This window comes from Symphodus melops (assembly GCF_947650265.1).
Source record: "Symphodus melops genome assembly, chromosome: 18".
Classification (NCBI taxonomy): domain Eukaryota; kingdom Metazoa; phylum Chordata; class Actinopteri; order Labriformes; family Labridae; genus Symphodus; species Symphodus melops.
In genome coordinates this window covers 14,261,418-14,285,099 of record NC_136708.1, presented here as the reverse complement: position 1 = coordinate 14,285,099, position 23,682 = coordinate 14,261,418, and the positions used below count along the sequence as shown (strand labels likewise).

General features: G+C 40.0%; 1 protein-coding gene across 1 annotated transcript; it reads left to right on the top strand.

Annotated features, from left to right (window-relative positions):
• The first annotated feature begins 1,249 nt into the window (after nucleotides 1–1,249).
• tinagl1 (tubulointerstitial nephritis antigen-like 1) lies at nucleotides 1,250–22,757 on the top strand. Its single transcript, XM_079367637.1, has 12 exons — nucleotides 1,250–1,423; nucleotides 4,522–4,832; nucleotides 6,935–7,001; nucleotides 11,300–11,392; nucleotides 11,484–11,598; nucleotides 14,121–14,247; nucleotides 14,512–14,662; nucleotides 14,763–14,949; nucleotides 15,882–15,927; nucleotides 16,513–16,636; nucleotides 19,901–19,946; nucleotides 20,083–22,757. The coding sequence occupies exons 2-12, from the start codon at nucleotides 4,529–4,531 to the stop codon at nucleotides 20,248–20,250; spliced, it is 1,428 nt and encodes a 475-aa protein (XP_079223763.1). The 5' UTR covers nucleotides 1,250–1,423; nucleotides 4,522–4,528; the 3' UTR covers nucleotides 20,251–22,757.
• The last annotated feature ends 925 nt before the right edge of the window (nucleotides 22,758–23,682 follow it).

Here is a 23,682-nt window from a genome sequence, read left to right as displayed (position 1 = left end):
TGTCACAGTAATTGATTCAGCCTGTGGTTTATTGATTCTGCTCAGAGGGGGGTCTGTGGCACAGCTGTGTCTTTGAGGACCACCAAGTGTCTCCAGCACTTTTTGGCAATCTTATTCAGGGAAACCCAAAAGTCATCATACGTTTATGCAGAAAATGTTGTTGCAGAGGCTGTCTGTAAAGCTCCAGTGAGGAGATTTGAATTAGAATATTTGAATCTGATCAGTTTATGAATCAGACTGAAATTAACTGTAATGCACCTATATGACCTAAAAAAACAAACACCTTCCAAAGATTAATCTATTATTATCTGAGGTATAGGAACCAAACAAATGCAAGCTGTAGCATTGTTTTATTATCTTTTACAGCAAATATTCCCAACTGCAAATTGAAATAAACCAAGAAGTAAGACATCCATGGGGTGCACAACAATTGCAACCAGCTTTAATTTTGCATCTAAAGGTGAGTAAGGAATTGAATCTTATACAGCAGTGGTCTTATTCAAAATACCAGATACCAAATCATAAAAACAAACCCCTCATCGATTTTTTTTTCTGTTCATGTTATAAAGAATGTGCTATTACACAAGAAGAAAACAACATAAACAGATTCAAGATGAGCAACACATTGACCATGAATGCAGATCACGTCTGTTATATTTTGTTCATTCAGAGTTTTTGTCCTGCCCAATAAGCCTTCCAAAACGTCACCTCCAGAGGCTAGTTTGTAACCTTCTAGAAGCTGGGAGGCCTTTCATGGGCTGTCCAACAATTCCTGGCTGCCTGAGGCATAGATGTGCAGCCTTTGACCACTAGATGGGGGACAGGATGTCAGCAGTGCTTACAACTATGTGTATCACAGAAGCAGAAGCAGATTTGACCCTGTAAAAACACAAAAATACAGATAGTGAAGGGGAAACTGCAGCTCGATAAAGTAATGGGACAGAAAAGAAGAAGAAGAAGATCAAGAAAAAGTATTTGGAGAGTGAACTCAGAAGCTTCTGGTGCAAACTATTTCACTTTCAGATTTGAGGCTTCACTGAGATAAGAAGTGGAAAGAAGACATAAAGAAATAGCAGAACTGTAAGTGTATGTGTAAGTGTATTAGAGAGAGAGAGAGAGAGAGAGAGAGAGAGAGAGAGAGAGAGAGAGAGGGGGGGGGGGGGGGGGCACACAGGGCAGACTGGAAGGGGGGTCGAGGGTGGGGGGAGTGGCTAGCTCTTGCCGCCTGCCTGTATATAGAGATGAGAGATTGTGACAGAGGAGATCTTGTGAGTGAGAGAGAGAAAGATAGAGAGGTGGGAGCAGAGGGAAAGAGACTAACCCTTTAATGCGCCACCTGCGAAGACATTCTTGAGGAGAAAAAAAAAGACTTTTAAAACTTTTTATCGGATTATAAAAGCAAGACTTCTCCGTCAACTCAAAGGTAACAACAGCTTTTCTCTTTCTTAATTTACAGCAGCTTTCTTTTATGCCGGGCAGGTGCAGCGTGGTTATAGGCCTATACTGATCTAACATACCTCTGATTTATATAACATTTGTAGCACTTTTCAAAAATCTCTGCTAATCTCTATTTGTTCTTTGAGATCAGAGTTCTCTCCCCCCCCCCTCCCAAGACATTGAAGTTTGTCAAGTATCTTTCAATGACACAATATTTACCTTCTGGGTGTGGATACAATATTCATCATGTTATGAAGAGCTTTGAATGGAAAATGTGTTTTTGTATTAGAGGTTGTTGAATTCACTGAGCGTGTCCTTTTGTCAATGAGACTCATAATACACCCAAGACACTTTTCCCCATCATTCACCTGTTGTGCAGACCATATTAGACACCAGTGAGATTTGATAAAGGTTACCAGCTTTACTACGACCTTGTGTGTTATGAACTATTAAGCTTGACAAATAGTCAAGGACTATGTGACAGAGGGGAAAATAGAGTTAAAAGCCTTTGTATAGATACACGCTGAGCCAAGATGCCTGAATTATCTGGTGGGTGGTGCAGGATATCTTGTGTTGAGTTCAGCTGTGAAAGAAAGTTCAGGAAGGTAGTGGAGTCATAAGATGTTTGACTGCAAGGAATATACACAGATAGGTTAATGCACATTACACAATAAAGATACATATGTTTTATTTACCCTTTAAGTAGCCATTGAGGTGTTTCTTAAAGGTCCAGGTTTGATCTTCGTCCATATTGTACATTTTTATTTTAAATCTCTAAAACTTTAACAAAGTTCCAGAGTGTTAAGAGGTGTTCCTGACAAATAGAGCAAATGCCAAATAACTCCATCACTAAAATTGGAAATCTGGTTGTACTGGCCATTTATTCTATTTCTGATCAAATTAAAGTGTTGCTTAGAAATCTAGCAGGTTTAGGTCACTGTGGTGAAGGTATATCTAAAAGTAAAAAAACAAACAAAAAAATGATTACAGTGTGATGTATCTGGGTGTGAGTTTGAGTGTCTGTGTATGTATGTTATGGCTTATGCTCATGGTTTATCTGCTGTGTGGGATCAGGAGCCTGGCTGCAGCTGTCTGGAGCCTTGATGGGCCATATGGCAGCTTCTGTAAGACTTGACAAACCGGGTTTCATTTAACAAAGACAATCTAAGACCTTGTTGTAATATGAATTAAAAAAAACATGTATTAACTGCCATATTTACCTAATTTTCTAATCATGATTGAATTAATGTGTTTTGCTGGAGAAATCTGAATATTGATGCAACAAATATGAAAATGTTCTTTTTGAAGTGACTGTAATTCACATTTTTTCTTATTCTAAAGCTCACCCATCCATTCATTTTCTGCCGCTTATCCGGGGCCGGGTCTAAAGCTCATATGAGGAGTTTTTAATTGTTTATTAAACAGACCGAAAATAATACGGACACCTCATTAGAAGCTGCATAAGCAATCAAGACCATAAGTGACAAGATTATTGATTAATTCTACAGGGCTCTTTTAAATGCTTGTAAAAACAAGAGGGTGAAAAATATAAATACGCATGACCAAAACAGCCTTTTTTTAATCTTCAAATATAGTCAAGGTATATGATTAATTTTCCTGTTGAAAGATGCACTTCTAGATTTTTGAAACAAAAATTGAAACAGGTATTTCTATTTCCATTGGGGGTTCGAAAATCAAAACTAAACATAAGCTCACAAAAGCTTTAAATTCTATGAGCTATACATAAATAGCTTTGCATAGGAAAGTTACTGATTAAGGCACAGTCAGCAGATTAGTACTTGTGTTTTTTACCCCCTCAGTTTGACCTGCAGCTCCTTGAGCAGACTGGTGGGTGTTTTATTGCACTTCTGCTCAGAGTCTGCCCCAACAAAACACTTGTGTGAAGGAGGGGATCTGCCCATCCCATGCTGCCATATGCTCCAGTGTGTGTGTGTGTGTGTGTGTGTGTGCATGAGTGTGGGGTGTGTGTGCATTTTCAACTAAAGGCACAGTCATGCAGAAAACAGCGCAGCAAAGATCATTTCCGGAGCCCATGCTTTATGTGCAGTGTCCATTGTGCTCTGAAATCTGATTGGTTAATTATTGATGCTATTTATGTAAGCAGAGGGCTGACCCCCTCTGACTTTGTCCATCTCACATAGACTCATCCATCTGGTAACCTAAGACCAATATTTTTAAAGTTAATGTTTCTCTGCTGCTTCAAGAGCATCACCAGCTGGAGCACAAGTGAGATCACACTAGCTCATGTGGCTGCAGTAGACATTTAATGTACTTGTATGTTTTACTCTGCCTGTCACTCTGTTAAGCCATTGTCAGGCACTCACCTAAACTTCATTGTCTCTGAGGTCCACATACTGTAACAGCTTTCCTCTCGTGTGACTGATCAGTTTTGACAGGAGCACATCACTTATTTCTGTGCTTGTGGTAACATGCTAGTCTTGGATAATAATGTCCCCTCCATCATACTGGGAACTGAACTGATGTGCCTCTGTAAAAAAAATATTTATGATTAAAGTTTATATGGGTTTATGTGCAAATGCCTTGCAAACAGCAAAGCATTAGAAAAAGTATAATCATGCAGGATTAAAATCAGAGTTTACTGTATGAGGGGTTGATATACTAACAAATGAGAATCACATACATATAAAGTTGAGTCACATAAAGAGCTATATTATAGCTAAATAACCTTTTACCCTAAGACCTGAAGTAACCCAATCATACGTCTTTCAACATATAAGACCTGTTTCTTACATTGTGTTCTTGTTTTCCATCACTTTCTAGTAAGTGTATTTTCATATTTACCGGCTGTTTGTCTTGGCAGCTTGAAAGGAAAATTTAAAAAAGACAAACAAGCTGGAAATCTCCAAGTAAGGACCCTTTGCTGCAGGCTTTATTTAAACGTGTCTTTAGAGTGTTACTGATATATATATTTTGTGTGTGTGTGTGTGTGTGTGTGTGTGTGTGTGTGTGTGTGTGTGTGAACTACACAGTTGAGATAGTTTGGGAAGTTGGTGTAATTCATAATACAGTTAAACTCCAAAATGTCTTTTTTATCCTTCACAGATTTGTCATGAAGTTTTTCCTGTTGTCAGTGGTGCTGTTGCTCCTGGTGGTGGAAGAGAGCACTGCAGACAGAATCTTGTCCAGAAGAACCAAAAGGGAGCTTGCAAGTCCGCTCCATGTTGGTGGCATCAGGGACCCGTTTGGCTCGTACTGTGAGAGAAGAGGTGGCTGCTGCCCTGGCAGAGATGACGGGTGCACTGTTCCATATCTGGACACCATCTGCTACTGCGACCTGTTCTGCAACCGCACCGTGTCCGACTGTTGCCCTGACTTCTGGGGTCACTGTTTAGGTGTAGAGCCACCTTTTATTGGTAAGTGAAGAATGTTTAGTGTCTTGGCAGTATGTTAGACAACATAGGAAAGTGGTCCAATTTGGCTGGGCAGGGCTTGCTAAAGTGTTTTATCCGATGAGAATTGAATGAAGTTCACTTGCACAGACAGGATTGTTTTTCTTTTGCATATGGCATAACAGGATTTTATGAGCAAATAATTGCAAGTGCTCTCTGTTAAAGAAGGCAGTGTTAAAAATAATAAGATTAAATAAGAAAAGAAAAAAAACCCTGCTCTGCCAAAAAATCCAAGTTTAACATATTAGTTGCCCAACTACCTTCCTCGACAACATATGGACTCCCCACACAGTCCTAGAGCCAGTCAGTCTCTCAAAGTGGAGGTGTAAAATCTGCCAGCAACAGCAGAGACCTACCTGAGAACAGAGAGGGAACAGTAGGCTTCTTATAAAGCCAGACAGGGGGAGGGCGTAGAGGTGGATGGAGGGATGAATGGAGGTCAGGACAAAGAATTTGGACTATGTGGAGGGAGGAGGAGACACAGACAGTGGGTGCAGGATGGGAGGCTGAGGGGTGGGTGCAGGTGCAGGTTTCTTGGATGACAAGGTGTGACATAAACAGCAAAGCATGAATAACAGCGTGCATTAATTAGACGCTACATGAAATCCCCTTTAGGTCAAAGACAGTCCTCCATATGAATACCTTCTCTGTAAATGTGTAACTTTTGCAGCACTTCAGAGACTGAGTTGTGATAGCCTGTGTGAGACAGCTGTGACACAGAGGATGGGTATCAGTGTGCCTCAATCATAAATTACACTTTTAGCTCTGGGCCTCGCACCAGAGAGAAAGCAAACCTGCACACACTGTAAATTCTCAGCCAGCACATACCCTAAATTCCATATAAAATTCACACTGACAATTCTTTTCACCATAAATCAACACGTAAATAGACGTGAACAATTGTGAATTGTCAGTATAGTTTACACAATCTTTATGACAACTGTTTATGACATACATTAATGCAAAAAGTATTAATCTAAAGTATCACTGCTGATCAGTTTTCGTAGTTTGTGACTATGATAAGTGAACTTCATTGACTATTTCTTCTGCTATTTACCTTTGAGCTAATACACAAAGGGTGTTTGTTGTTATTATGTTGTACTACAGTGTTCCAAATTGTGCTGAAGTGTTTTGTTAATAAATAAAATAATCCCAGTTTATGATTGACTCAATGTTTAACAGCAATCTAGAGGGTTATCTGAATCTGGTTAAAACAACACATTGACCAATTAGCTATGGTCAGACAACAGCTAATGCTTTAGCCACTCAAATAGGCTTACACTGTTCGCTAGGAACAGGCTCTTTCATCTACAGTACCAGTACTTTGATGTTACCATAATATATTGAAAAGTGAACTCCTAAGGTAGAGCTAACTTGCTAATGTTTTAGCTAGATTGCACACTCTTTATTAGTCTCATCCTAGCTAACATTATTTTAGCTAGGAGTTTCTTGTTAGTGACTAATGTGTTATTGTGTCGGTTCCTTTCCTGTATGGCCAAAAGTCACTCTGTACTATCTTGAGTTTCTGATAAATAGGCAAATTGCGAAATTCTAATGATTAGCAATCCCCTACATCGAAAAAACCTACAACCGTAAACCCAGCCTATTTTTGGAGCTTTATTTGCAGGTAATGAAGGAGCTTCTTCTGTAGCCCTCTTCTTTAGTTTCTCTAGAGGTGGTGAAGTGGAGCGTGAGCTGGTTAAAGCATGACGAGGGCCCAAGAAGCCTGGGAAGGCAGGAAAGAAGCTAACACCACATTCCTACACTGGATTACTGAAGCTCAGAGCTCCTTAGACCTCACATTTTCTTTCTACACACTCACACACTATTTGCACACACTCACACACACCAGGTATTGTTAACACTTTTAAACAGTAACAGTTTCTGTGCTTCTCAAGAAATGTTGCTACTGTGATTGTATGGTATTAAGTGTGAGTGCTGTATTTGTAGGATCTTTGTATTTAAAGCTTGGGGTTTTTTTTTGGATTAGTAGAAGGATATTTTTTATTCAGCCACTTCATCAATCCATTTATATAAAGTTGCTCCTCTTTTTTTCCCCCTCTCAGGCACCTGTGAAAGAAATGGGAACAGGTTCTTTACAGGCCAAACATACAAAGAGAACTGCAATTTATGGTATGTAAACCCCTCTTTCTTCCCCTGTGTCTCCTTAACACTCTAAATCCTGGTGTTTCCCATAAATGTTCCCTTGAGTAGTTTACAGTTGAAATAACATTTCCCCCTCTCTCTGTGTATGTGCTCTGTATTTACATTTTCTGACCTCCACATTAACCATTACATGCCGAAATTAAGTGAAACATAAGAGACCATGTTGTTAAGAATGAGGAATAACAACAAATGACAAATATTGCATTTCTCTAAACTAATGCTGGCGTACAGTACCTAAGGGATCTGTGCTGGAATTTATAATTGAGTTGTGTGGGTTTACGAAATGTGTGTGCACAGCATGTGTTTCTTATAATGAACCCACTGGTGGCTTTATGGAGCAACATTCATGATTCGAGCAGAAATCTTGCATTGATCCCATGATCATCATATATTTATACATAGACTGACCCTGTCAACTTGAATGGTGTCTACAAAGCCATTGTCAACATAACTTGAGTTAAACCTGTGCTTTTGTGTCTGTAAGAGACGGCTGTGAAAAAGGCCTTTTTCAGTAATTATATAAAACACACTTGAAGTTAATGAAACCAATAAACTTTAACACCTGCTTAATGTCACTTCTTTATACTAAAACATTGATATGATCAAACACTGGAAAACGTTTTGTGTTAAACAATGGTTAACATAAATGCACTTCCTGGCAATACTGTAGACTGTGTATTGAAAAAGGTTATACATAAAAAAACAGTTTGAACATTTTAGACTGTCATTGTCAAATTTGTTATTTGATTTAGCTTTGAAATGTTGTTTAAATGTGCTGAATGAGTGCCCTACCGTGTAATAGTTCAGTATATAGCATATAGGAAGAAGGGAATGAGTGTGTGATTTCAGACACAACCCTGGAATATGTAGTAGGCCTATTATGTTTTCCATTTCAGGGCTACAGATAAGCAGATTAACAAACAACTCTTGACTTCACGACCCTGACATGAAGTTAAGAGTTGCTAAAAACAGTATTTCAGATTAGCTCTAGGCAACAGTTAAGGGTTTTGTTTTTGTTTTAATCTCTGCGGCCTTCTACTCCCTGAGGCCAACAAAGTCAATATGACTGTTGTCATTTTTGTTCTTCATGATACCACCGCCAGTCAAGGAGAGAAGAGCATCTCTTAAAAGACTACAGGAAGGGGGAGGAGGTTAAGTAAGCGGAGAGAAAAAAGTGAATTCCTCACCTGTGCATCAATGAGGTTTCACACTTCTCCCTAATGTTCGTAAAAGTTGCTGTATGTGTGAGAGTATGAACACTTGGACGCGCTTGTTGATTTAACACCCATTATAGGACATTTGTGATAAGTATATCTATTCAACAAGAGCAAACTCATGACATGTCTCGCAAAAACGACTCTGACCCTACTGATCTACACATCCTCTTATTTAAACTTTCAACTGTTAGACTGCAGTAGCTGTGCTTTGTAAAAATGATAGCCTTGAAGTATGACTGTTATCAAGACAGCTGAATTAGGGTTGACCTCAGGGATCCAAGTGAGGTGATAAATGGCGGCCCTGACGTTACGTCTCACTGAAACGCTTGTGGAGGTTTACTAAAAACAAGCTGCATGATAGAAATAGCCTCCAGTTTTCCTGGACAACTGCATGTCTGTGTTAACTCCCCCTTTCACCTCCCAACAAAAGAGTCTTACACACATACTCTCTCACACGTGCTTGTTAAGGCAACACACATGGTGTCTTGAAAAGTTACACCAAGACTTTGGCACAATGGGACATGCACACTCCCATTTCCTACTCCCACATTCTCCACTTATTGATTTTCCAAATTTGCTCCCTTCCAACTCCTCCTCCTCTTTGTGATTACATGTGGCTCTCCCTCTTTACCCTCCAATGTCTCTCATTAGCAGATGTCAAGCTCCAGCTGGCCTCGAAATCTCCTACAAGTCCTAACTATCCACTGATATGAGCACATTTGGAAGCCTCGTCAAACAGCCAAATATCGCAGCTACAATCCGTCAAAAACTTCTTTTTGACATCACTATCCTAATTGGTTTAACCTTTCTTTCCTAGAATTAACCCCTGCAGATTTGTTAACACTTGAAAGCATAGAACCACTGCACAACCTGACCTTGCATGTAATATGAGCACGCCAGTATTCTTGTTGGCGGTTGTGTGTTAAGATGTAGCATGTTAATGAGATCACCAGCTGAGGCCTTTTCCTCCCTGAGCTGTTCACATCCTGTCAAATCTTGGTCTACTCCAAATGAGCTAAAACATGGCACCTCCTGCTTACACCAACGATCTCACACAGCTCGAAGGATAAACTATCTCTGTATGCGACCGATCATCCAAATATAAGCTTGACCTCCTTTACTGTCCTATAGTTTCCTGGCTGTTGATATGGAAGTGGATCATATCATCAATTATTAAAAACATTAACCATTTAACAAACAAAAAAACACCATACAAATACATTTTGTGTATTTATTACCTGTGGAAAATACTCATTGTTTTTTTGTTTTTTTTTGTTAATTACAAAGTTGCTTTGTATTACTACGAGTAACAGATAACAGTATGTTGCATGTAAATCTGTAAATGTATATTTACACTTACACTTGTTGGATAATGGGGCTTGATTGGCATAGCTACTGTACAGGATTTCCTCCGTGACTAAGGAAAATAGTAAGGATTTAATCAGTACTCATCAATGTAAAGTGTTAGAGGCAAAGACATATATAATAACCCTAACCCTATAATATAAAACACTGTGTAAAGCATGCCAGTTTAGCTCAGTCTGTGAGCAGACACCCATTAGTGGCAGTGGTCCTCAAAGCATTGGTCGTGTGCTTTACTCCTGGTCCCAAAAATGTAAAGGATGGCTACCGCCTCTCTCCCCACATTTCCTCTCTCCATCACTTAATTTTTAATTTGTCACTCTCATTGATCCGGTAACATCAGTGGCAAGATAAGGCCAGAAACAACCCTTATATCAGCCTGATGTGTGTGTGTGTGTGAATGTTTTAGGTGTCGGGGTTCAAAGGCTGTCTTTAGGAGTGTGACCAAGAATTTAAAAAATTGCCTCCCACCATCCCACCAGCCTTCATATTTCTTCCTCAGTCACACACTTTATCCCCTTTCTCCACGAGTCTGTCATTACGCCTGTCACTCGGTGTGTGTTTGTACTTCTTCTGCGTGAATTTATGTTGTTTTTGACCTACGGGCAGTGACCTGCATGTTCATGTTTCTGCTAAAGAGAGGCAGAGGTGAAAGGTTATAGTCTCACCAATGAAGAACATCAGTCTGTACATATGGTTTTTACTTTAGCTGTGTGTGTGTACAGTGTGTGAGTTAAGTATTTGTTTCTCAGCAGGGAGGCGTGCAAAACACTTAGTATACACGTCTGTGGGAAACACCCCTTATTGTTTCACTGACACTCATTTATTTCAAAATGAAATTCCAAAAACCTCTGCTGACCCTTAGCTGATATACACAGTCATTTACTGAATTACTTAATAATCCCTTGAATGCTCTCTTCTCTTTGACAGACTTCAGTCTGGTAGTCTGTCATTGTAGAAAATCATTTCATGTTTTTGAGAGTGGTGAAAAAAACAATTGCCATGTTGCTAAAGTCAGCAGTCAGTTAGTTAAGCTTAGCATATACCTTTAGACAATGTGTTTTTTTTACTTTGGTTTTTCCGTGGGTAATTCAAAAAAAGGTATAATGCATGGATCAGTGAGCCCCTGAGATGCTAGAAGGCAGAATTGTGTTTGCTACCTTGAGACAGAGCCAGGGTAGCTAAAAGCAAAAGGTTTTAGTTATAATGCTAACCAAAGCTAACTGCTCACCATCATTTTCAACACATTCACACACACGCATAGACACGCTCAAACACAATGTGTCATCAAAATGTACACAGTTTAAGTTATTTTTAAGAATTCTTAAAGGAAACGTTGTCTTTAATTTCCTGTTTTCTTATCTTCTGTCATCTTCTTGACTCTTTCAGTCACTCTGCTTTCTTCTGACTAAAAGTGGATCTATGTTCTGCAGCCTTAAAAGGCTTAATGTCTCTTTGACCTCTCTCAATTTCTCAACCCACGCATTTTTTCCATTTAAAGATGTTGTATTCACTGTATTTCTTCCTTGTTTGTGAATTCTAATGACTCTGCATACTTCGTTGTATTTTTTTTTTTAAGCTGTTGACCTAACTGACTTTGAGCCTGAATATGTGAATATTTCTATGACAGTTAGATGCCTTTCATGGTCTCATTTATTTCCCTTTCTTTTTATTTGTCCTCTGCAGCACATGTGGGACCACAGGACGCTGGGAGTGTGAGCAGAACGCCTGTTTGATGGAGCCTGAAATGATCCATGCTGTCAACAGAGGAAACTATGGGTAAAAAACAAACAGAAACAAAACTCATACATGGTGGTATTTGAAGGTCTCCAGTATGGCTTCTCTTACACAGTTCCTTTTCTACCTTCAGGTGGAAGGCAGCAAACTACAGCCAGCTCTATGGATTGACTCTTGATGAGGGCATCAGGTACCGCCTGGGCACACAAAGACCTTCCAGGACTATAATGAACATGAATGAGATGCAGGTACAGGACAGTCTTCATCCTCAAACAGGGTTTTTGGTTATAATCAAACTTAAGTGACCAAAAGGTTTTATATTTATTTTTAAGAAAAGTATATGTTGACTGTGAATGCACAAGAAAAAAAACTGAAACCCTTTTCACTCATACATAAAAAATTGCAAATTTAGAGGTTAGCTGCAGTGTAAATACAAACAGCTACAGAATTAGGAAATATTTAGAAATGATTCACTGCTAGTGAGTGAGAGGCTGTGTTTATTTTGTCTATAACCTGCAACTGGCGCACCATCATGGTGCCTGTTGTGAAATTTTTCATTGTGTTTTCTGCTTGCACGTGCTTTCATTTACGCTGTGCTAGAAATACAATAATTTAGCAATAACATAAAGGCAAAAACTGTCTGTCGAGGAAATTATCAAAAGTTGACTCCACACAATAAGACTCCTTAGACTCACATGGCTCACATTGATGAAAGTTTATACATCAGATGAATACTCGAGGAGACATGATTCAACATCACACTTGTGGTTCATGCTCAAACATATCTGCCAGACACTTCCAAAGACTCTGAATATATTGAAAAGACTTTACCATTATCAGGGTCATGCCACATTGACCTACGTAGACTAATCTAGGACGTCAAGAACCCTGGAGCGAACAACAACTCTCCCAGACATCCTTGCAGATATCAGGAAGAGCCGACGACTCTCTCCGCTGTCCTTGGTGTCTAGATAAAGCTGAGCTCTGACTGACATCAGCAACAGTGAATTAACATTACACATTAACTGAGGAATTACAGAAATTCCATGACACTGTCATCATGGCAAAATACTCTGTTGGTCATCTTTTTCATGTCTCGACTGCCACCCGACCCAACGACTTCACTCTGTGAGGGACATTTGTGAAAAAAGCTTCAGGGTTAAAATCCTGCCAAAGTTCCCTCAAGCAAGTCATGAACATTCCTCTATTCTCAATTTGGAACTCACCTTTGACCTCTGACCTTACTTTTAAAAAGATGTCAAGAGAGAACCCACTACAATACAGTGATTAAAGGAATATCATGTTACTTGTTACTAGTGGGTGTGACCTCTTAACCCCCGGTTTCTCCTTAACATTCCACCTCAGTAAAATTGTACAAAGGACAAACATAGTTTCAAATTCATCAGATATGATGATCTTTATATTTGTAGTCTTTTTTGTAATGCTGTTTCATTAGAAATGGAATTGCAAATAAAAATGCCACTTCTCCTCGTCATTACAGTTTATATACTTTACATAATCTAAGGCTGACATTTTTGTTGTCGATGTAAAACTTGGCGCCTTTTTCGCTCAAATGTGTTTCTTCAAACACATTCCTGAAAAAGGCTTTTACTGCCGTAAACATTTTTGCTACTAAATTGTTATCCAGACAGCAAGTTACATTTTATTTCAATTATACTTTTTGGCTTTCAACTGAAACATGTGTTTGCGATCTGAAACTTGTGTGCACTTCTGTGTGTGAGACACATGTAGGTCATAGATGTGTGTGTGGAGAACTGATAGTGAGGGTGCAACGTACTTCTGCAGTTTTCTTGTGACATTGCCCTTCTTCGAAACCCACTGCACAATACCTTTAATTTTGCGGTTCGCAATATGCACGCTGAGAACACAATACAACAAAGGAGCGCTGATCAAAATGTTTCCTCTTAATTATGCTGGCTTGTCTTTGCTGTGTGATGCCGTCTCTGTTTCAGTCTGGAACCTCATCCTCCTCTGATCCGCTCAGTCTTTGTTTACATTTTAGCCAGACGAATTACATAAGACAAAACAAAACATCACACACGCAGAGAGATGGAGGAGGACGGTGGCTGCCTGTAGACTAAAACAAGTCTGTAAGGAGTCTCTCTGGTCTGCAACTTCACCTCTTCCATCCTTCCTTCCTTTTATCCATTTATCCTCACTCCCCCATGCTTGCATTCCACAACTAAAATACCTAACAACTCCCCCTCCTTCTTCTTCCGCTGTCCACGTGTCGCTACCTGTGCCAGGAGCTGGATAAAAGCCGCACAGTCCATTCATAAATGTCTCTCCGCTCTCTTCTCTTTCTATCATCTGACCCACACATAAGATGGTGGGATATAATGTATCCATCAATGAATTTGTTACCTCGAACCTTTCCCTGCAGCTTTTTCTTTTTTGCTCCCCTTGGGGTCAGGTGTGTCAGGTGTGTGTGCTTCTGGACTTCGACCTTCCACACATACAAACATCTGACCAGCAGCACAGCACATTCCTTAGTTATGCATCAGGTGTCCTTTTAAACTCTGCATACCTCGCTATTAAACAGAAGAATGCAATGCAGGAGAGGCGAGCGATAACGATAATGATTAGGAGAGCAGCCAACCTAAAGCTAAGACTGGTTTCACACATGCACTCCTTAAAAAAACTTCTAGAAAATCTCAGGACAGACTGCCCGTGAATTCTTCCTGAGTGTCATATTTAAAGGCTTGTAATAACCACCTCTGTCTCTTTTCAAACATCCTCTCTCTGTCAGATGAACATGGATTCTCAGAACGACCCTCTACCGCTTTATTTCAATTCAGCAGAGAAGTGGCCGGGAAAGATTCATGAACCACTGGACCAAGGGAACTGTGCTGCCTCCTGGGCTTTTTCAACTGCAGGTAGAGCGGGGACAATATTGGAAAATCAAGAAATTAAGGAATACAGTATTTTTAAAATCTATTTAGCTGTCAGATTAACTTGCATTAGTTCAAATAGACAATACAACAAACAAAAAGCACTATTTACATAACACTTCTTTCTTCAGGTTTGTACTTCAAATGTCCTTAATAATTACAACAACAATTTGAAAAATAACAATTAAACCTTTAACCTCTTTTTAAAATGAAATGAAATATTGAAATGTTGTGCATTTTTTTTCTCAGCTGTGGCTTCGGACAGAATATCCATCCAGTCAATGGGTCACATGACTCCCCGGCTGTCACCCCAAAATCTTATTTCCTGTGACACCCGTAACCAGGGGGGCTGTGCAGGGGGCCGTATAGATGGTGCCTGGTGGTACCTCAGGCGAAGAGGGTAAAAACCTATTTTTTTAGAAAAGCAATAAACAATTCTTCTTAGTGATTGCTTCACTTTTAGTTTGGCTCATATTTCAAATCTTCCTCTTTTCTCACAGAGTGGTGACAGAGGACTGTTATCCGTACCGGCCCCCACAGCAAACGCCAGCAGAGGTGGGACACTGCATGATGCAGAGTCGCTCCATTGGCCGGGGAAAAAGGCAGGCCACGCAGCGTTGCCCCAACACACACATCTACCAAAATGACATCTACCAGTCCACACCACCCTACAGGCTCTCATCCAATGTAAGCAACACTAAACTACACACTCATTCATAGATGTCTCACATCTGTACAACACACTTGCAGCACAACGTGTTCCTGACTCTTCAGTAGCTCTCATGCGATCTTTATACATTTGAGGGATTTCCTCGTGCTACAGTAGACTGTAATCTCTCTCACATGCTTTTTACAGTAGGTGTTTTGCATGCTTTCCTCATGCGTACTTGACTGAGCTGTGAGAGAACTGGGAATATAGAACAGTTAATGTTCAGCTGCACCCCTTACTGAATCAATAGAGGGCAAGAATGTGTGTTTATAAGGTCCAGGCTGGTGGATTCAGGACTGAAAAGGTTGCTTGAAACATTATATAAAATTAGAACGTGATGTGTTTTGTTTGTCATTCGTACATTTTTTACATAGATAGATAGATAGATAGATAGATAGATAGATAGATAGATAGATAGATACTTTATTGATCCCGAGGGAAATTCAAGGCATTTACTGTTTATGTTTAGCAGGCGTAAAACTGCACTTTAAATATCATCTTACATTGTAATTTTATTTCAAGAATCCAAATACAAAACTTTGTTAAAAGCTAGAAGTTCTAAATACTTATTTTTAGTCTGCTTTAAGCAGAGAATCCCTCTTCCCATCCTTATTAGAACGGCGTATCTTATATCACTAGTCAATTTGTTTCCCGAAACAGTCACCACATGAAGCTTTAACCACTGAGCTGCAGCCAACATGTGGTTTTATCAGCCAACATCCGTCAGAGCTTAACGGCAGCTAATGCTTCTCGAAATCATTATAGCCTGTTGTTTCTGTCTCCTGATGGCCTGTGAAGTCAATAAGCCAGGCATTAAAGCATGTCTGTCTGTCTGTCTGTCTGTCTGTCTGTCTGTCTGTCTGTCTGTCTCTCATCTTCTCTGTCTTCCTACTTCTATCATCTTTCTCAGGAAAAGGAGATCATGAAGGAAATTATGGATAACGGTCCTGTGCAAGGTAAGCCAACATGTTAATATTTAAGCAACATGTCTGCGCTTTAAAAATAAATCAGGGGGAACAAAAACCTGCATCTGTAAGGCTCGAGTCGGGTGTCTGACCTCAGATGATATCATGTTTGACCTTGTCATCCTGATGGTTTTGCCCCCATTTTCAACTGTGACCCAGGCAACCTGGTCAGAAATGATGGGCCTTCATGTCAGTGTGTTTGAACTGACCTTCCTTTACTAGCCTGCCTTGCTGTCTGGAGCCCATCTGGACCATTGTCAAGCACACTTATATAGAAGAGTCACGTGTAGGTGTGTGCGTGTGTGTCAAAGTGTGTATGTGTGTGATTCTCTATGAGCCTGTGCCAGCCTTGTTACATTGTTTAGCAGTCCAGGAGAATGCACTGGCTTCATGTTGAGTTTCCTTTTTGGCTTTGAGTTTCTCTCTGACACAAAGGCAACAAGGTACGTGTCTGTGTACTCAAGAGTGTTGTGTTAGTGTGTATGTGTCTGTGCGTGTGTGTATTTGTGTGTGTGCGCATATGTGTTATTTTGTTATATCCCCCAACTAATTCTGCCTGCTTGTTTTTTCTTGCAGCAATTATGGAGGTCCATGAGGATTTCTTTGTCTATAAGAGTGGGATCTACAAACACACTGACGTCAGTTTCACCAAACCTCCACAATACCGTAAACATGGAACACACTCAATCAGAATCATCGGGTAAGTTGTTGGTATACAGTCCAACAGTACAAAACACTTATTACTGACACTCCTCCCTGAATCAGCCCTATTAGTCAGCTACCATATTCATTCAAATAGCTATCTGTAAGCAAAGTTGTTAAAAAAAAGTTGATAAAACCATAAAATAGGCTACTTACAGCTAAGTAAGTAGCCTAAGTCAGCTGCTAATGTGAGCATTCAACCAATTCCAAACCAGCATTACCTAATGGTGCCAGCATTTATATCAGCTGACATTTACGTTAACATGTGCTGAAAATTAAGTTAGCTAACATAAACTATGATTTTTCTACCACCTTAATGTGTCACACCATCAAACACTCTAGTTAGCTAGGAAGTAGTCAAATGCTAATGTTAGCTGTTGTGTAATTAATGCTCAGAAGTTTTTATATTCTCCCTTTAGATTTCTACGATGACATCACATAACCTTTGCATACAAGATTTATGACTTAAATAGATGAAAACCGCATAACTACATAAAAAGTCAAAGTAGAGTTTCCAGCCTACGTTTGTTATATTAGAGGAAAACTAGCGCAGTAGACAATGACCCTAAGTGGAATAGTTTGCTTCTTGCACAAGAATGTATTTTTGAAACTTGTCAAGCTTCTAGGCCTTCTGTTGATGATACTTTTGTCAAGTGAGAGTCTTCGATATCTGTTTGACACATTTTACATCTTTTATTGAATGTGGACTGGATAGAAAGCCTTTCCCTGCCGTGTCTCAAGTCTTCAGGTGTCTGGTGTTACTGTTGCTAGATGTTTAACAGAAGCCACTTCAACATGACACGGTGTTTATTTAGGATGAATCAGGTTTTAATTTAGTAGCTGCCTGATTCAAAGCGTCACCTGCACGTGTGTTAACATTAAGCTGAGTGTGTACTTGTGAACAAACATCCCTCCCTGTCTGTTACCCTGGAGACACACCTTGGCTCCACGCCTCTGTCTGCCTCAGAGAAGCCCCAGACAAGCCCCCATCCCCCCTTCCTTCTCTACCTATAACTCTGGCGACCTCAGATATGCAGCCAACACACCTGCATTACCTGCCCCCATCCCAACTGTCTGTCTTTATTCCCCTTCCTCCCTACTTTCCTGCCTTATCCCTTCTATCATCACTCCTCTCTGCCCATCTGACCGCCCCCTTTTTTTATACCGATCGTCGTAGCCGTATTGTCGTGAAGACCCTCCACAGATGGACAGGTTGCTGTTTGCTGCTGTTCACTTGATTGATGGTCAATGAGGGGTTTTGACCTGTAAAATAATCTGAAACATGCTTTTTTATGGAGTTTCTCTTAGTAAAAACAGCTGGTTTTAAAAGTGTGTCTGTCCTGAAAATGATACATTCCTGTTCACCTAACTATCACTTTCCAAATTAAAAAAAATGAGCACTTACTGAGTAATGGGTCTAATAGGGGCTAAGGAATGTTTGCTTGACTGGATATACAGTACATGAAGGCATCAGAGCTTGTCCTTGATTTCTAAAGAAAACTCCAGACAGAGGATCACAGTTCGAAGATAAAAGCAGTCTTTCTCTTTTATCTGATTGGCTTTTGAAGTAGACTAAACATTTAAGAGCAGCTTTTATGTCCCCTTTTGAGCTTGTGTCTTGTATGTATGTTTCATGAAATTCCATTTCATGTCATCAGATAGCATGTCTAGGCATGTGTACAATAAACACATCAGCCCTTATCCTAAAACCTGTACTTACAAACTTGACTCCCGAACCTCTAAACACATGCATCGCATGAGTACGCAGTGTTCTGAAATTTCTAAATGAACTGTAATAAAACCTCTACAGCCTAACATCTGTCCATAAACATTGGTGGTATGCAGGTTGAAATGACAGAATCCCTGAAGGCTACCTGCTGTTTGGCTCATTCCAATGATGCTGTGGCTCTCAGGACAGTGACAGGGGTTTGTAGGCAGATGGAGCGAAAGTAAAGGAGGTGGTATGGGGTGTGTGTTTAGTTGTTTGAGCTCCAACCTGCCAGCCACAGGCATCAGTTTGTTTACACAGGCCAAATCCCACAGTGATACGTTCCTTTAAGCCCAGCGCCTGGGAAAGTTTGTGGAGAGAGCATTGAGGTCCACTGTGGTGGAAAGGGCATTGTCTGGGCTGCTGATCCCGACCGCACCGGACAGAGAGACGGGGATCAAACTTCGGAGAGAGAAGGTCAGGGGCGTATGGGAAGGGCGGGGCACGTGGGCATAGCGGTATGCCCATCATTGTCTCCGAGTGAGCCAGTGAGCTGATTGGAGTCAGATAAGAGATCAGCAGTGGTACGATTATGTCTGGATCTGTCCATTCTGATACAAGTGCAGAGAGCCATCCATGCCTATGGGCTCACACACAATTATGCAGGTGTGTGTGTACTTACAAACACAAATATCATCTTCCCTCAAGTTAAAAGTTTTCATCTGTTTACACAGCTGATAATAATGAGTCTGCTGCTGCTCAATATGACGTTTGACAACAGTTTAGGAAACACTGAGCTTCCTAAGTCACTCGCCGAATGGCTGCTGGCATAACTCTGTTATGGTGGCAGGTTACCCAGTTGGCAGAGTCTGACTCCAGCCACTCTATTTCCCAGCATTCCTTTCCCCCTTAAAAAGATAACAAGCGATTCGGCACCAGGACTCTCTTGGGAAATGAATGGCTTGGAGTGCAAAAACAGGATGGGAATTGGCCTGGGGAAAATGTTCAGATCATGACGAGCAGAAACGGTGGGTGTCTAAGCGTTGGCAGTGGCTCAGCTAACCCCAAAGTGCAAAGTGTGATGGAAATGTATGGGCCCTGGCCAAGGTTTCCTGAAAACGTAGTTGGAAGGTAAAGATAGATCTCTGAGAGGTTGAGCATATATTTTTGTCTCTTCGTTAGGAGCTCTTTGAGTATTGATGGGACTAAGATCATGTTCTTGTAACCCTCCCTCCACTTCTTGTTTTATGTCTAAGTTTAGGAAATGGCATAGGAAAAGGAGGAACTCCATGTTCTTTGGATTGGAATGATGTAGGTGGTGTCCAGCCATAAATACTCATGTGTTCAGGATGTTGTTATCAAGATGAAAGGTTTTGCTTCCTCTACTTGAATATATATATAGACCCTACATGTTTTTCTACATCTGTGATGCTAAATGTGTCCCAGGTGGAAACATTCCCGAGAGGTGTTTACATCAGACATGTTTGTTGGAAAGTATCCAAGTTGACACTTAAATGCTTATCGAGTAATCATCCTCTCTGCTTTGTTGACCAGGTGGGGAGAGGAGAGAAACTTTGATGGGACATCAAAAAAATATTGGGTAAGTGTAAAGCAAAAATGAGCTTCTTGTTTTCACAAACATGGACATTTTTTGGTGGAGTATGAACAGGTCGTGATGCGTGACCTAGTGAAATCGTGACGTCTCGTTCTAAGTAGGATTGCACATTACTTTTCAGAATGCTGCCAACTCCTGGGGAAAGAACTGGGGTGAGAACGGCTACTTCCGCATCGCTCGTGGGGACAATGAGTGTGAGGTGGAAACATTTGTGATCGGTGTGTGGGGGAGGATCACCATGGAGGACATGCACAACCATCATCACCACCATCGCCGCCGACACATTTAGAGAAAGAGCAGACGTAAGAAGAACAAAAATGAGACCGTTGTTTTAAAGCCGGAGGACTCCATGGACTTCAGCAAATGTGTACCCATAAAGCAGGCTGGGATATCCACAGGTCCCTGAACCCCCCCCTTTTTTAATCTTACTTCTCTCTTGGGATCATTGAATCCTTTCGGTCCTGCATCTTGACTCCTGTAAAGACAATCCGCACCACTCTGCACCAAAAAACGATTATAAGTGAACTAAGCTCAAGCCCTTCTGCTCTGCCTTGCAATCAGGCACCTCAGGTATTCCCAGAATCCTCAGCCTTATCGATAGTTGGGTGAAAACAGAAGCAGAAGCTCAGCCTGTTCTATTCATTCTCCTATGTTCTTGTCTAAAACTGAAACTTTTTTCTGTCCCTGCGCTCAATCTATAATCCACCCAGACCGGATTTCAGAGAGACAGCTTGCAAAAGGGGAAATTGGAGTCCCAGATTATTAGACATTAGACCTGTATGAGAGAGACACGCCCAGCCAAAGTGTGTAACATGATAATATATCATAGATGACCTTACTGACATTTACCTGTCAGCTATGCTGAAGCACAGAGACCATGTGGGGTTCATCCCCTTGGTTTTAGAGAGGACTCTTTGATATAGTTAGGAGGTAGAGTTTCTCAAACAGTCTAGTAAAAACAGAGAATCTGACACCGAAAACAGTGGGAGGTTTGACGTGGAGGACACAATCACAAAACTCTTCTAATTCATGCTCAATTCAAAGCATCACAAAGTAAATGAATGAGTGAAAGACACATTGACAATCTCAACCCAAACAAGCCCAATCTAACAACAAAATACTGATAAAAGAATTGGTTAAGAAGACTGTAAAGCCTTTAAGGACCAAGCTGTGTTCACCACTGCAAAAAGGAGTTAATGTAGTCTTAATATGCTCAGTTACAGTTTGAGCTAAAGATGCTATTTTGTATTATGCTATGTTTAAGGTGTACTGTAGTAACTCTTGACACACTTATCACTCAGCTGCTTTCCTGTTTGTGTTTCCTTAGCTTGTAATTCTGCGATTGCCATGTGGAGGATGGAGGGAAGGGAAGGGGGGGGGGGGCATACTGCTGCTATAAGTCTGTGCTACAGTATTTGACTTCAGAGTCTTTAGATTGATGCATTCTTACGTAATTAAAGTGTAAAGTCACTTATAACTAACACTTTAACACCAGTTTAAATAACACAGGTCACAGGTTTTTTTGCTTTTGTTCTCATATTATACACATCCTGTCCTGCTTAAACAGCAAAACCATCAATGTTTTTCCTGAGGCCTTGATTTCAACAGTTGAGGGATTTTGTAGTGAATACATTGAACAGCAGCCTCTACTGATAAGGAAAACATGGTGTATTGTAACCACTTGCCCTGAGTGACATCCTGCTGGGCTTCTGCAGTAACTTAAAAAGGTTTTTCCTTTCCAATATGAGCATGTCTTGTGATCTTTTTAAGATCTGTGTAGATTAAAGCAATGAGAAACGTCTGGATTGAGAGGAAATGTGCAATGTGGCGGAGCAATTATTGCATATTTCTCATGAAGTGAACTGTACTTTAGCTTTCATTCTGACGTGAACAAGAGGAACCCATTAATGTGAGATTCACATTAGTTTACAATAAATTACAAAAAAAGCATAAAGTGAAATCATCCGCTACTATAATCTTCTGTTAGCACAAAGAAGATCCTTGTTATACTTTTTTTTCACTTGACAACACTTTGGTTGATAGGTTTAAGTTACACTTCTCACCACAAGTGCTAAAACTTGCTTTTGTTTGCTTAATCACAATTCACAGACTTTCAGCACTGCATTAGTGTTGAAATAAATGACCTTCTGCCTCGAGAGAAGAATTGTTGTGAGATGTTCAAAGATAATACAGCAAGTATTAACTGTTCCATTAAAGTGGTCTGAGGCAAATGACTTATTCACGAAGAAGGACGTTTTTGAAATTGACCAAAGCTGAACTCATCTAGTTTCCGTTGAGTAGAGGGTTCCTATTTTAAATGTTTTTTTTTTTTGTTTTGTTGCTGTCTGATGATAATTAGGTTCATCATTAACTGCTTGACTTTAAATGCTTTATCTGATGACAAACATATGGAAATGTTCTTATTCCTAACCATTTTCAATTAATTTTATCCAAAATATGTGTACAACCCAAATTTTGACCATTTTATGAAGACATAAAGGATAGGTTAAAATATTTTTGAGAGCAACACTTTTCTCCAAATACTGGACCAATCCTCAGAAAATGTACCCAGCTGCAGCAGACTTCCCTTCAGAGGTTGTGCATTTTTTTTGTTAAATGAACCACTCCATATTTACTGATGTGTTGGCTTTATTTATAAAGAGTTTTGTAAATTATATTCTTTTATTCTTTGTTATTCCTGTGTTTTCATGTTTTATTATCACTCTGTCTCTTGCATTGTGTGCACTAAATGCAATGTTCACTTGTGCTGCACAATAAAGTCTTTCCTTAACTAAACTGTTTTTTACTGTGAGGACTTTTACCTTAAGTTTGACAGTTTGTATCACGGGAGTGTTGATGTAATCAGGAATATGAAAATACAACAACATGTAAATGTTTGAGAAGGTCAGTGATTTTTAGGAACATCAGGGATCAGTGAGCTACAATGGGAGGAATGGGTGCAGGGTTTTCAGGGGGATGAGGCCGGCTGGGATGAGGACAGTTTTTATAAGGTCCTGCTGTGTCAGCGAAATCTTCCCTCACTGAGCGCAATAACTCTGAACTCCAGTAAAGTTGACCAGCCAGCCAAAGAGTATTCTAAATCAATCAGGAATACGTAGGTCCATATTTTTATATATGTTGCTAATTTTGATGAAAGGTAAAGAGCATATGCTCAAACATCAGTTATGTATGTAAAATACGGCCTTGCCAACTTTTGCCTTACCTTACCTCCTTTCTCTTTTCTGATTTTCTCCATACTGTACAAGTAAAAAATGCATTATGCACTTCTGATTTCAGTCCCTTTCGTAACTAGGTAAAAACTCCTCACAAGGGCTTGTTGTATGGTACATGTCCACTGGAATTTCTCCAGGATCAAACAAATACACGTTTATTCTATAACACACTTTAACAGGAAATAAAATGCTGTTAATACTTTATACTATAGAAAATGTTTTGGATTTTCTTTATCCAATAATTATGATCCAACAATCTGATTTTAGAGGCAGAACTCGAACTTTGTACTGTGTGAGACCCAATGACAAAAAAAATGCAGTTATTGTTATCAGGACAAAGCCAAGACAGATAGACAATCACAATCAGAATCGTATATTGCCTCGTACATTGACATATACAAGGAATTGTCTTGGTGTATTGGTGTGAAAAAAAGTGACAACGCAGACATTTGTCAGAAGACATTTCTGTGCTATAAAAAGAGACATTT

What these genes read in the sequence shown, in the direction of transcription:
- tinagl1 (XM_079367637.1), top strand. Translation starts at nt 4,529, where the DNA reads ATGAAGTTTTTCCTGTTGTCAGTGGTGCTGTTGCTCCTGGTGGTGGAA. An exon ending in AAAGAGAACTGCAATTTATG is followed by an intron (nt 7,002 to 11,299) that starts GTATGTAAACCC and finishes TGTCCTCTGCAG; the next exon opens with CACATGTGGGACCACAGGAC. An exon ending in TGGTACCTCAGGCGAAGAGG is followed by an intron (nt 14,663 to 14,762) that starts GTAAAAACCTAT and finishes CTTTTCTCACAG; the next exon opens with AGTGGTGACAGAGGACTGTT.